The sequence below is a fragment of the Trachypithecus francoisi genome, unplaced genomic scaffold (genome assembly GCF_009764315.1).
Source record: "Trachypithecus francoisi isolate TF-2019V2 unplaced genomic scaffold, Tfra_2.0 Lachesis_group4, whole genome shotgun sequence".
Classification (NCBI taxonomy): Eukaryota; Metazoa; Chordata; class Mammalia; order Primates; family Cercopithecidae; genus Trachypithecus; species Trachypithecus francoisi.
Genome location: NW_022681469.1, coordinates 52402907 through 52416982, shown reverse-complemented (window position 1 = coordinate 52416982; position 14076 = coordinate 52402907). Strand labels below are relative to the sequence as shown.

Below are 14076 nucleotides of genomic sequence, written 5' to 3'. Positions count from 1 at the left end.
TCTGTTAAGGACCACATCTCTGTTTGGCATCTCAGACAATTATCCTGATTTGGGACCTTACCTTCAGATGGTTTTCCCTCCTCCACCTGTCTTCCTCTCTGCTTCCTTTTCAGACTGCTGAGTCCATACACATCATTAATCATCCTTTATAAGCTTGTTTCTCTCTGTTACCCCACCCATGAGTATCTGGTTTGTTTGTGAGGGAAGGATCTGGGTATGCTCCTGGGAGCTCCATATACTCTAAAGGGAGCATTGTCTGGTAAAAGAGACTTTTGAGGGGAAGAGAAGAGGGGAATGGATAAAGTTTTTTTTTTAAGGTGATCCTTGGGGAGAAAAAATAACTAGACCTTATATGTAGTTGCTTTTCACCAAGTTTGTATTAGAAAACAAGAAACAGTGTCCAGTTACGGGAAGAGAAGACGGGAATGGATAAAGTTTTTTTTTTAAGGTGATCCTTGGGGAGAAAAAATAACTAGACCTTATATGTAGTTGCTTTTCATCAAGTTTGTATTAGAAAACAAGAAACTGTCCAGTTACGAGGAGGGTGGATAGGCTGCTCTCGGCTATAAAAAATTTAAGCATTTTTGCTTAAGGTAGTTGTTATATCTGCCCAGTGATATGTAGTTGGTAGATAAAGAGTTCAGAGTTGGTTACATTAAGCTTAAATGCTGTCTTCATACTAGGAGTTACTGAGTACCTCAAAGTAGAAGAAAGAAGTGGATAGGACGCCCTGCGTAAGTGGATATTATCATTCACGAATGAAATACACACATGTATATGTATTGATAGAAAAATGAATGGGATAAATGAAACCGTAGTCGTAATTTAAAATATATTGTCAAATCTGAAAAAATGATATCTAAAATGTGAGGAGGATTTGGATAAGGAGTTAAGGAATATGATTATAAAATGAAATCTTGCTGTCTTTATTCATGTTTACCATAGATGTGTTCAATGTAATAGCATTGGCATTTTAAATACGAAGTTATTTCATCAACAGGAAGGATCTACTTTAAGGACCTATGCTTACGGTTAAAACTGTTGCTTTATTTTAGATCATCTCCTGTACACATCATAGCCACTAGCAAAAGTTTACATTCCTATGCACGCCCTCCACCAGTGTCCTCTTCTTCGAAGAGTGAGCCAGACTTCCCTCATCACCATTGGAAGGAGGAAACACCAGTAAGACATGAAAGGGTAAGTTTATTTATGAGGTTAAACTTTTATAAAGTTTGCACAACAGTTGAAATACATTAACTTTCCCCATAGGAAATAGTCTCACTGTTCTGTTAGTGATCTGGATTTGATTTTATATACAGCTCTACTATGTGTTAGGAAAGTTTATTATTAATGGGAATGTGCATATAACTTGAGCTTCCAAAAACTTTGTTTTTTTTGTGTGTGTGTGTCGTTTTTTGTTTTTTGTTTTTTTTTTTAGCAAATTCTCCCACAGCCTGACAATCTTCAGTTTTTGAAGGCGTTATATTTTCCCTCAGTTTAGAATTATTAAGTTACCCACCTGCAAGCATGGGCCTAAAGACATGGGATGAAAACAGATATGAAAAGGTATATTTTAAAAACAAAAAAGTTGAAAATATTTTTCTCCATAGGCAAATAGTGAGTCAGAATCTGGCATTTTCTGCATGTCCTCCCTGTCAGATGATGATGATTTGGGATGGTGCAATTCCTGGCCTTCAACTGTCTGGCACTGTTTTTTGAAAGGTAAAAAAAAAAAACCTTGAATTTTCTACAGCTTACTTGTCTAGTACAGTCACATGTCTAATACTTGTTTTCTACCTAAACCTTAGGCACACGACTATGCTTTCATAAGGGAAGCAATAAGGAATGGCAAGATGTTGAAGATTTTGCTAGAGCTGAAGGCTGTGATAATGAGGAACATCTTCAAATGGGCATTCACAAGGTTAATTTAAAAGTCTTAAAAAATTTTTCAAAATCTTTCAAAATGAAACAAGATATGTTGTTAATCTACAGAAATTTCCTCCATTCACTTTCATATTTAAATGACATCTTACATTTTAGGTAGATAACTTTTATGACCACTCATTGCTTAGTCTGATGGGCAGGAGCATTGATTTTAGGTGTGCCTTTCTATCATGCTTTCTTGGATGGGAAATAGTATATTTCTTGGTGCTTCTTTGTGTTTTATACACTTTACATTGGGGAAAACTGATATTAAAAATATGTAATGAGGCCGGGCGCGGTGGCTCACGCCTGTAATCCCAGCACTTTGGGAGGCCGAGATGGGCAGATCACCAGGTCAGGAGATGGAGACCATCCTGGCTAACATGGTGAAACCCCGTCTCTACTAAAAATACAACAAAATTAGCCAGGCGTGGTGGCGGGCGCCTGTAGTCCCAGCTACTCGGGAGGCTGAGGCAGGAAGATGGCGTGAACCCAGGAGGTGGAGCTTGCAGTGAGCGGAGATTGCGCCACTGCACTCCAGCCTGGGTGACAGAGCGAGACTCTGTCTCAAAAAAAAAAAAAAATATGTAATGAATAAATTAACTAACCAAAGCCTTGCCTTAGGTAATCTACAAAGTGATTAATTCCCCTATAGATTATTGACAGTCAATTATGTTAAGGTACTTTATATAAGTTGTTTTATATTAAGTTACTAAAACTAGCATTTTCTAAGTTGATAAGCAAAAGCAGTAGTGAGCAATATTAGGATAAAGTTGACACCTTTCACTTTGAAATTTTTAATTTCTCCATCTCTCCTGTAGGCAAGAAAATAGGCATGTGAGATGTGCTTGTACAAATTCTTTTTTTGATCCTGCTGTGTCTCACTATTAAGTCTCTTGAGAAAAACTGTCCTGTCTTGACTGCCTTCAGTTTCCTCCCCTTTCTTTACTCTTCACTTTAGTAAAGTTCACAATAGTCTTAACTTTCGCCTCTACTGCTCTACAAAAATTGTCTCAAAGGGTTACTAGCTTTATTCTGATTTCTAGGATGAGAGACCTCATTTGTTCTGTTTGACATCTGTACAACATTTGACACATTGGGTTAGTTCCTGACATTGTCTTCCCTTGATTTGTGTAGCATGGCAGCATCCTGATTCTCAGTCTTTTAGGCCTGGTACTTGACTGTCCACAATGCTGAATATTAGACAAGATTCTGCCCCCTTCACTTTCTTCACCAATTCCTCTCTCCTGATGTCAGCAGCACCTCCATCGTGTCCTGTGGAAAGCACACTGGACTTGGAGTCAGGAAACCTGGACTCTTTTTATAGCTTCTCCAGCAATTATCTATGTTACTGGTCTTAGGCAGATTGTTAACCCCTCTGAGTATTGGCTGCCTGATCTGAAAAATGGGATTGGATTACTTTTAAGGTCTCCTGTAGCCCTGAGAATTAGAAGATTTTGTAATTTCATTATTTGCCAGTCTATGTCTATAACCTTCACCTGCACATTTCCAGCTGCATGTTAGGCATCTCTACATGAATATCAGTCAGTTCTTTGAGCTAAGCTTAGTATGACCAAAACTATCCTCACCTTTTTCTTCCTCTTCTTGGCTTACTTTTCTCTTATTCTTTTAAAGTTGTTATTATCCTCCTTCTTGATTACCAGATTCAAAACCATGAAGTTGTCTTTTACTATTCTATTTCTTCCATTTATATTCATTTCATTCTAATTCTGTAAAAATTTTTAAGTCATTCTCTCTTATTCATTACCTTGTTCATGCGTTAGCATAATTATGCTTGGATACTATAGCAAGTTTTTGGCATGTTTGTCTCCTTTGTTTTTTGGTGAATGTAAGGGTAAGGATCATGTTTGTTAGTGTTTGTATTTTCAGATCCTACCATGTGGCATGTGTTAAATGCTCAATATTCATTGAATTTAAATTAGTCTGCTTCTATTACCATTGCACTTGTCAATTCAGGTCTGTAATAGGTGTCTCTCATTATATCCTCGAGTAATTGAATATGAGATCTTTCCTTCTGTAGAGTCTCTTCTTATTTACCATCATCTTAAAAATTGACAGTCTGCTGATAAAAACACTTTGATTGATTTCCGAATACCTTCTAAGCAAAAAGTGTAAGTACTTTGCTTGTCTTTAAGAGGCTTTTACTAACTGGCCTCTCCTTATTAACTTTATTTGCCCCAGATCTGAACTCACCTTATATTTTTAGCAAATACTCAGCACTCCCCAAAGAAGTTGTTAATTACAGATTTCTTGGTGCAAGGCGTGTCCTTCCATCTTTCTAAGTTGCATTCTCAGTTCCAATTGGAATTGAAAATCCTCCTTAATCTCTCTTTTGGAATTAATAACTCTTTATTAAACTGCATCACCATTATTTATACTTGAGTGTAATTGCTTATTCCAGTCTAGTTATTTATATATGTGTCTTTCTTCACTACTGGGTTTGAAAGCTCTTTAATGACAGGGATCCTGTCTTGGTTATTTTTACCTTTTCCACAAAGTCTTACATGTAATGGGAACTTCACAGTGTTTTGAATTGAATATTTCCAATTCATTCACGCTATGCATATATTTTCAGGGCTATGGTTCTGATGGTCTAAAGTTGTTATCACATGAAGAAAGTGTATCATTTGGCGAGTCTGTACTGAAGTTGACTTTTGATCCTGGTACAGTAGAAGATGGTTTACTTACCGTAGAGTGTAAGCTGGACCACCCTTTCTATGTTAAAAATAAAGGTAGGGCTTGAATTGCATTTGTAGTAACATTTTTTAAACAAAGCTTCTTAAATCTGTAACTATGTCTGTAGCTTTGATGATTAAGAAAAAATAATTTGAGGGGAAAACATCTTTCAAACTAAATAAAAAACTACCATAGGGAATGCTTATAATAATACCTAATGGTGCTTAAGTATCTTAGCAGTAGTCAGGTGGAACTCTATTTCCTGTGAGTATAAGAAATTTTTAGATTCATGTAGCATACTATAATAAGCTTTCTGTTATCTTGGTATAGTTTGGGGAATGTAGTGATCTGGTAATCACATTTTCATTAAGAGTTACCAAATATGATATAAACCTGAATCACTCTTCATAGCCTTATTACAGTAACACCATGTTAAACATAATTTTATAATTCAGAAACTATTTCATGGTCTCAGTCATCATTTATCACTTATTGTAGACTGATGGAAGTGCTGATTGATAGAGGAGCTCTATATATAATAAAATGCTGAATGATAAGCTAGTTTTGGAGGGCTTTTACATTGCTGAAAGGAAATACTTATCTAGTACTTTATTGTAAAGATACATGACTTGTGTTAGAGAATCTCGAGACTTAGCAGTAACTTTTTATTTTTAAGATATAGAAATGATATGTCTGTTCTAAAGTAGGGTGCTTTCTGTGAGTCCTCATCCTTTATGCAACATTGTTTAACTTTAGGTTGGTCATCATTTTATCCAAGCTTGACTGTGGTACAGCATGGCATTCCATGTTGTGAAGTTCATATTGGCGATGTATGTCTACCTCCTGGACACCCCGATGCCATTAATTTTGATGATTCAGGTGTTTTTGATACATTTAAAAGGTAATATTGGATTAATTCTTTGTTTTATTTTCCTCTTAAAGTTTGCCCTTCATTTCCCTAATGGTTGTTAAGTCAGATATTTAGGAAGTATTTGAGAATGATGAAATGAAAACGTATTAGGTGATTAAAGTATAATAGTTAACAGAGTTTTGCATATAGTTGTCATATAGGAAAACTGAGTTTATAAAACTCAATTTAGATTAGATTAGATTAGGAAGAATATCACATGTTACATGACCAAGAGTTTAATGGTTCAGCTTTGATAGTTATATTTAAAAAGTTGTGGTATCTGGCCAGTTGTTTTTAAACAGCTTATACATCTCTTGTGTTTTTTGTAGTTAACTGTATTTTTCTTGATATATTAGTTAACCGTATCTTTGTTTAATACTCATTTTGAGCAAGGGCATTAGTTGCATGGTTTAACAAACAGTAGAAAATAGCCCAAACTTGACATCTAAAGGCTTAGAGAGGGAAGTGGTCATTCCTGAGATCACGTTGCTGGTAAGCGGCCGAGTAGGACAAGAACCAATGTGTCCTGACTCCAGAAGGTTGGTCAGCTATCTTCATTTATATGGGATTTTCCTGGTTTTTGTGCTGAAAGTCCAGCTTTCAGGAAACCCCTCAGTCCTAGACAAACTGGAACAATTGGTCACCTTGCTCCTAGAAGGAACCCAGAGAAAGTCTGCTTGTAGCTATCTGGGATTTAAAGACACATTCTTTCTTTAAGATGATTGTCAAATCCATAGGCATATACGGGCACTAAGTAGAGAATTCTCAAGAGTCCCTGCTGGCCTGTAGATTTTATTTCATTCAGTTTAATTAATATATTTTATATATCATGAGGATGAAACTATTATTAAAAAAGCAAATCGCATAGGGCCTGACACAAGCCACATGCTCAATAAATGTCTACAAGCTTATACTCTTAATGGCTGTTTGATTATATCCCTCATATAAACTCTTTTTTGAAAAACTAGAAAAATGAGTCAAAATTTTAAGGACTGATACTTAGGGTATATAGATCAGTGATAACTCCTATGTTTTGGTGAGACTGTAACCTGATAGAAAAATTTTGGAAGATAATTTGGCTTTATCTTGTAAAGGTATTAGCAAATTCATTCCTCTTTTATATATATCCTAGAGAAGTAAATTCTTGTAATCATGCTCAAGGAGATGTGCAAGTAAGTTTGTAGCTGTATTGCTCATGACAGTAAAAATGTGGAAACTGTCAATACTTAACTAACTGGAGAGTAACTCCATGAATTCTGTTATAATCATAGTGGAATTAGTAGAAAATAAATGAACCTTAGGTATACACTTTAAAACATGGATCAATTTTTAAAACAATGTTTAGTAAAAATAAGTCTTGGAAATACACAGTATGAGTCTATTTTATGGAATCATGTTCCTTAGAAATAAATAAAATAACCATTATATATGGTATGTAGCACACATTATATAATTATGTCAGGGGTCCCTGAAGACTAGCCCCCAGGTTTGATGATTTGCTCAGAGAATTCGTAAGACTCAGCACATAGTTGTGCTCATGGCTGTGGTTTATTATGGCAAAAAGATTAATACAAAGCAAAACTGGGAAAGGGAAAAGATGTGGGGTGAAGTCTGGGGGAAGCGAGGCTTCCAGGGATCTTCTCCCAGTGGGATTAAGGGCATGTTTTATTCCCCTAGCGGTGGGCTGTGACAACATATATGAAATTTCGTCTCCTAGGGAAGCTCGTTAGACTCACTCGGGCACCTAGGGTTTTTATTAAGAGCGGTCACGTAGGTTTCTTCTGCCTGGCACATATCAAAATCCAAACTTCAAAAAGGAAAGCAGGCATTCAGAGTAACCTGTTGTTTGTACATCCAGTTTAGGCATAGTAAGCTACTTAGTTGTGGGAATGATGGGACCCCTCAAAATCCAAGTTCTAGAAATTAATCAAGGGTCAACCTTGTAAGTAGACTTTTGAAAGGATAGCAGTCATTTCCGCATAATGAAACACTGTGTCTTACATATTAAGAAAGACAGTAATATAACTAATGCTGCTATAGTATTTATATATCGTATATATGAGTAATATTTTCATAATAAAATTGAAAAAAATAAAGGAATGATAAACATTCAGGAGGGTGGTTATTTCTGGGGGTGGCAAATATGGAACTTTAAGTGATACTAGAAATATTCTTAATTTGAATTGTGGGGTCACTCATTTATTTGTATGCTTCATAACTAACTTATATATGTAAGTTTTACATATTATTACATAGCACAAAACTTTTTTAAAGCAAAAGGGAAAACTTGCCTGCCTAATTCCTGTTTTTCTGAGATAGCAAATTCTTAACCATTTGATCTCACTGAATAATAATCACTCCCAAGATGACATTAGTCATTGGTCTCATTTTATTGTTGAGTGACTTCAGTATAACAGCAGGAGCACCCACCCTGCAAAGGAGTGGAAATGGGTAGTATCATCATGGAGAAACCAGGACAAAATTGAGAAGCCGAAAGTGACTATATTTTCATTGTGGATTGGATTGGTTAAGGGAGATGATGCCTGGCCTAGGGAGGGCAAGAAGATAAAGAGGTAAGAAGAGGAAAAAGTCCAAGTGGAACTGCTCCAAGCAAACTCTCGGGTCATGATTTACAGAGGACATGTGAGTAGTGTCTAGCTCAGCAAGAATCAGAAGTCAGCAATCAGTTGATGAGTTCTCATACATAATTCAAGGTTCTGTTGTAAGTAGCCCATTCTGAAACACTTGAGAATTGAGGCCAACCTTCTAGGCCTCGGGCGTTTAAAACAGTCAGTTTTGACTTTTTGAAGTTGACATTTCTGTTCAAGTAATATGATTTAACAAACTTATTGAGTGCCTACTATGTATATAATGTTAATTTATTTCATATTAATTACCCTATTTGTAGATTATATCCTCATTTTACAGAGAGAAGTAAAGTTGAGAGGTTAAGGAACATGCCCAAAATAAAGGCAGTTAGTGTCAGAATTAGGATTCAAGCCCATATCTTGTCAAGATTCCAAATTTTTAGTACTCTAGCTACTCACCTAAGATAATTCTACAATAATAGATACACCTAATGGCATAATACACTGTGCCAGCTTCTGCCCTGTTTCTTACGTTTATTGTTCTTTTTTGGCACCACTGCATGGCATAATTTCACGGATAAGTAAACTGAGGCTATAGGGTTTATTTAACTTGGCCAAGGTCATATTACTAGCTGGAATTTGAACCCAATTAAAATTTTCCATTATTATTTTCAGAATTGGTTAAAAAATAAGTTAAGAATGGGCATGCCTCTTTGCTTCCAGTCTAGAAAAGGAAATAGATTAGTAAATGTATACAGTAAATGTACATGCTGATTGAGAGGCTGCGTACCTGTTAGGAACGTGAGCTCGATCTGGACTGCTTGGATTCAAATCCTGGCTTTGCAGTTGATTTGCTATGGAAGCTTGAGTAAATTAATATTTCTATGGCTCCTTTAAAAAAAATCTATTGGAAGGATTAAATTAGTTAATATATGTGACATGGTTAATAGGCAGTACATTATTGTGGAGTTTGCCATTAAGACTAGTGATGAGACAGTGAAGTGGGAATGGGCATTCTAAGCTTAAGGAATGGCATGTACACAAAGTAGAGCTGTGAAAGGCACATTTGGGTACAGGTTCTTTAGTGAAGAGAATGAATGCTTACCTAAGGTAGTATAGCAAAAGATGAAGCTATTTTTAAAGATACTCTATGTCATTACTGCTACAGTAATAGTCATTGAATTTTGTGACTGAATATTTAAAACTGATTTAAGTTGTATCTGTAATGGAAGTAGATGATAGTTATATTTGTGCCACTAGATGGTGGAATTTTCAAATTTTAGTAATTAGTTTACCCAGTATCTTTTGGTATTTTAAGTTGTAATCATTTTCCATCAGTAGAGATGGGTAATTTTGTGTCAGTGCTGAAGTTTGCTATTTTTCTAAATTATGTATGGGCGGAGCTGAAGATACCTTACAAAAACTGCAAACCTAGAAAGCAGACATTGTTTTCCTAATACTGATTGCTAAGCATTCATTAGGTAATTTTGGAGTCATAGTTTAAGTACATTTATTTCATGCAGTACTTTCAAAAAAAGACATCATGTACTTGATAATTGGTAAAAGTCATTTACTGTGTGTAGTCAGTGGCATGGACCCACCCTCATTCCTTTGGCTGTTTCCACCTATCTTTAGAATGTTGTAGTCTCCTGTTGTACCTTTAGGCAGATGGTATTTCTGTAGCTAATGTTAACCTATTTTGATGTATTACCGGAATTTCTGTTTCAGAGAAGCAAGTAGGAGCTAAGTTCAGATTAGAAGCTGAATAAAAGGTTTCCTGCCAAGAAGACAGAAAAGTACTATAGGAACAAGAGAATTCTTTAGCTTATTTCCATGTCTGTGTAAACTGAACATACAGAACAAAATGTGGCCTTTCCTGACAAAGGCGGGTTTTTTTTTTTTTTTTTTGAGACGGAGTCTCGCTCTGTCGCCCAGGCTGGAGTGCAGTGACCGGATCTTGGCTCACTGCAAGCTCCGCCTCCCAGGTTTACGCCATTCTCCTGCCTCAGCCTCCCCAGTAGCTGGGACTACAGGCGCCCGCCACCTCGCCCGGCTAGTTTTTTTTGTATCTTTTAGTAGAGACGGGGTTTCACCGGGTTAGCCAGGATGATCTCGATCTCCTGACCTCGTGATCCGCCCGTCTCGGCCACCCAAAGTGCTGGGATTACAGGCTTGAGCCACCGCGCCCGGCCGACAAAGGCGGGTTTTTACAATGAACTTTTTTATGTTATTAGGCCATGTTATAGTTCATGGATGGCCTTTCAGGAGAGAGATGTATGTATGGCTCTCTCTACCTAAACAAATGACCCAGATTACTGGGCATTTTAAGTTCCTTTAATTATTTATTTGGTTTTGGTTTTTTTTTAGACGGAGTCTCACTCTGTTGCCCAGGCTGGAGTGCAGTGGCACGATCTGCCACCCGGGTTCAGGCGATTCTCCTGCCTCGGCCACCTGAATAGCTGGGATTACAGGCATGTGCTGCTGCGCCCAGCTGATTTTTGTATTTTTAGTAGAGATGGGGTTTCACCATGTTGCCCAGGCTGGTCTTAAACTCCTGACCTCAGGTGATCCACCCACCTCAGCCTCCCAAACTGTTGGGATTACAGATGTGAGCCACCAGGCCTGGCCTTAAGTTCTTTTAGCCCACATTTAACAGCTTTTCACTGCCCTTTCCCAACCTTTTGTTTTCTGTAGTATTTAGTCCTTAGGCCTGATATGTTGCCTGCCACTCCATTTTAATTTTCTAGGTCTGGGTGCCTGTAGGCCAAGAAATCATATTGTCACATTTGTCCAGAAATCAATTTAAAGTAAAAATAAGTGGGTTGTGTAGGATTTGGGAGTTACTTGCTATGAATAAAGTATGCTGATTATAACTTTGGGAGGTTCAAAGTCTTTTTTAAGCTTTTGTATTATCTACAGAGGTTTTTTTAAAGAAATTAATTTTAGTTGGCACATACAGAGATTTCATTTTATAAGCAACTGTCAGTGGTAAAAGTTGTTAGTAACTTGATACAGGTAACATGATACAGGGGGATATGCACTGAAATTTCCAATCATGTTAAGGGTTTTTTTTTTTTTTTAAACCTGCTTTTTAGAAATCAGAATTCTAAATTGAATTAAAATCTTTTTTTTTAAATTTTATAGCTATGACTTCACACCTATGGATTCTTCCGCAGTTTATGTGTTAAGTAGTATGGCTCGCCAGCGTCGTGCATCTTTGTCTTGTGGAGGACCTGGTGGTCAAGACTTTGCAAGATCTGGATTCAGTAAAAACTGTGGCTCACCTGGATCATCACAGCTCTCTTCCAACTCTTTGTATGCTAAAGCTGTTAAAAACCACAGCTCAGGGACTGTGAGTGCCACTTCTCCTAATAAGTGCAAAAGACCAATGAATGCCTTCATGCTTTTTGCCAAAAAATACAGAGTTGAATATACTCAGATGTATCCAGGGAAAGATAACAGGTAAAAATAGTGATAATTCTGATTATAATAAATGAGTAACACTTCAATATGGTTCATAGTAACTGGAATAGTTAAGTAAACTTACTCTTTAATATCTTTTATTCAACTCATAGGTTGACTTTTTTTTTTTTTTGAGATGGAGTCTTGCTCTGTCACCCAGGCCAGAGTGCAGTGGTACAATCTCGGCTCACTGCAACCTCAGCCTTCCAGGTTCAAGCAATTCTCCTGCCTCAGCCTCCCAAGTAGCTGGGACTACAGGTGCCCACCACCACACCCGGGTAATTTTTTGTATTTTTAGTACAGACAGGGTTTCACCATGTTGGCCAGGCTGATCTCGAACTCCTGACCTCAGGTGAACCACCCGCCTTGGCCTCCCAAAGTGCCATGATTACAGGCGTGAGCCACCGTGCCCGGCCAGGTTGACTTTAAGAAGTTTAAGTGGAATTTTTAGGGTTATATATAATTATTTTATAATACCTAGACAATTAGGTTACCTACCTTAGTAGTAAGGATCTACCTTTTATTGTTTGTGCTGTAGCCCAGGCTGGAGTACAGTGGTGCGACTCACTGTAGCCTCTATCTCCCAGGCTCAATTAATCCTCCTACCTCAGCTTCCTGAATGGCTGGGATTATAGGCACACGCCACCACACCCAGCTAATTTTTGTATTTTTTGTAGAGATGGGGTTGTGCCATGTTGCCCAGGCTCTTCTCAAACTCCTGGGTACAAGCGATCTGCCTGCTGCCCAAAGTGCAAGATCTACCTTTTAAAATCATCTTATTTACCTGTTACAGGACACGGTTCTAACAATTGATAGTTGTATCTTTATGGAACAGCTTTTCACCTAAGTCAACTGTGGATTGTACGGGGAACTGGCAATTTGTAGCAAGTTGCCAGAGTCGTCAAAAGGCTGAACTTAAGAGCTGTCCTCATAGAAGCTGGGAATACAAATCAACTCAAGTCCCTCCTACTCTGTTGCCTGTACCCTTACTCATCTCCAATTCCTGTACTACTGAATCCCTCTCATAGCAGTCAGGTTCTCCATATATTAATAAAGCTGCTTCTTCCAGTCTTTGTATCCTGAGGATCAAAACTACCATTTCCTTTATCTTGATATCATGAGAAAAGTCAGATGTAACACAGTAATGAATAGCTTTGTCCTAGTTCCTTATTCCTAATCTAAGTGTGGAATTACGAGTCAAGAATTCTAAGAGCCTTTGTTTGTTTGTTTTGAGGCGGAGTCTCACTGTCATCCAGGCTGGAGTGTAGTGGCAGGATCTTGGTTCACTGCAATCTCTGGCTTGTGGGTTCAAGCGATTCTCCTGCCTCAGCCACCTGAGTAGCTGGGATTTACGGGCATGTGCCACTATACCCAGCTAATTTTTCGCATTTTTAGTAGATACGGGGTTTCACTATGTTGACCAGGCTGGTCTCGAAGTCTTGAGCTCAAGTGATCTGCTCACCTTGGCCTCCTAAAATGCTGGGATTACAGGCATGAGCCACTGGGCCCAGCCCTAAGAGACTTTTTAATACTATTGAAATTTTTTAGCTCTTGGATCTGTCATTTGTGTGACTTTTGGCAATTAATCTAAGTTGTAATCCATTTCTTCAGTAAAAAGAGTGGGTTTAACTGTTTTTTTTGGAAGTCTACTTCTCTGTGACTGACTTTTAGGCTTTAAGGACATTTTAAGAATAATTTGTACCTTTCCCCTTGTTCAATTTTTGAGAAAATGGCCTCGGATTTAGTGACAGGTACATGCTGCATTTCTCCTTTTGTACATTTCTGGTATTATTAAACATATCCTTTGACTTCTAGAAATGGGATTCATGTCCCTATAAGTCTCTTCCCTGCCAGTAGTTGAGAATGTCAGCTGGGATGCATTCTGTATTTATTTACAATCCTGGGGGACTGGACTATCCTGATGATAAGAAGTGTAAATCTCATTTTATCTTTAGGTGTTTTGTTTTCTGATCTTTTTATAGGATCTCTAAATCAGGTTATAACCTTTATTGCTCATAAATCTTTTTTTTTTTTTTTTTTTTTTGAGATGGAATCTTGCTCTGTCACCCAGGCTGTAGTGCAGTGGTGTGATCTCAGCTTATTGCAACCACTGCCTCCCAGGTTCAAGTGATTCTCCTGCCTCAGCCTCCCAAGTAGCTTGGACTACAGGCATGCGCCACTACACCTGACTAATTTTTTGTAGTTTAGTAGAGATGGGGTTTCATCTTGTTGGCTAGGCTGGTCTCGAACTCCTGACCTCAGGTGATCTGCCCACCTCTGCCTCCCAAAATGCTGGGATTAAAGATGTGAGCCATCGTGCCCAGCCAAATGTAATATTTTCTTTGCATTTTAGCATTGCTGCCATGTGGTATACTGGTAATCATCTAACACTGAGGGCCATCAGATGTCACTTATCTCTAAAGTGAATGAGATAAGTCATATATAATTTTGAAAATGGATTTTTCCCTGTCTCTAATAAAGCTGCCTTAATTCAGT

General features: G+C 37.7%; 1 protein-coding gene across 6 annotated transcripts in view; it reads left to right on the top strand.

Moving 5' to 3' along the window:
• HBP1 (HMG-box transcription factor 1) overlaps window positions 1-14076 on the top strand; it is a 33816-nt gene that overhangs the window by 15616 nt on the left and 4124 nt on the right. For all 6 annotated transcript variants that reach the window (XM_033195065.1, XM_033195064.1, XM_033195066.1 and 3 more), the window contains 6 exons: window positions 1056-1197; window positions 1611-1722; window positions 1809-1921; window positions 4520-4676; window positions 5377-5521; window positions 11263-11580. In XM_033195065.1, coding sequence (XP_033050956.1) covers window positions 1056-1197; window positions 1611-1722; window positions 1809-1921; window positions 4520-4676; window positions 5377-5521; window positions 11263-11580 — 987 coding nt within the window. The remainder of the gene's footprint in view (window positions 1-1055; window positions 1198-1610; window positions 1723-1808; window positions 1922-4519; window positions 4677-5376; window positions 5522-11262; window positions 11581-14076) is intronic.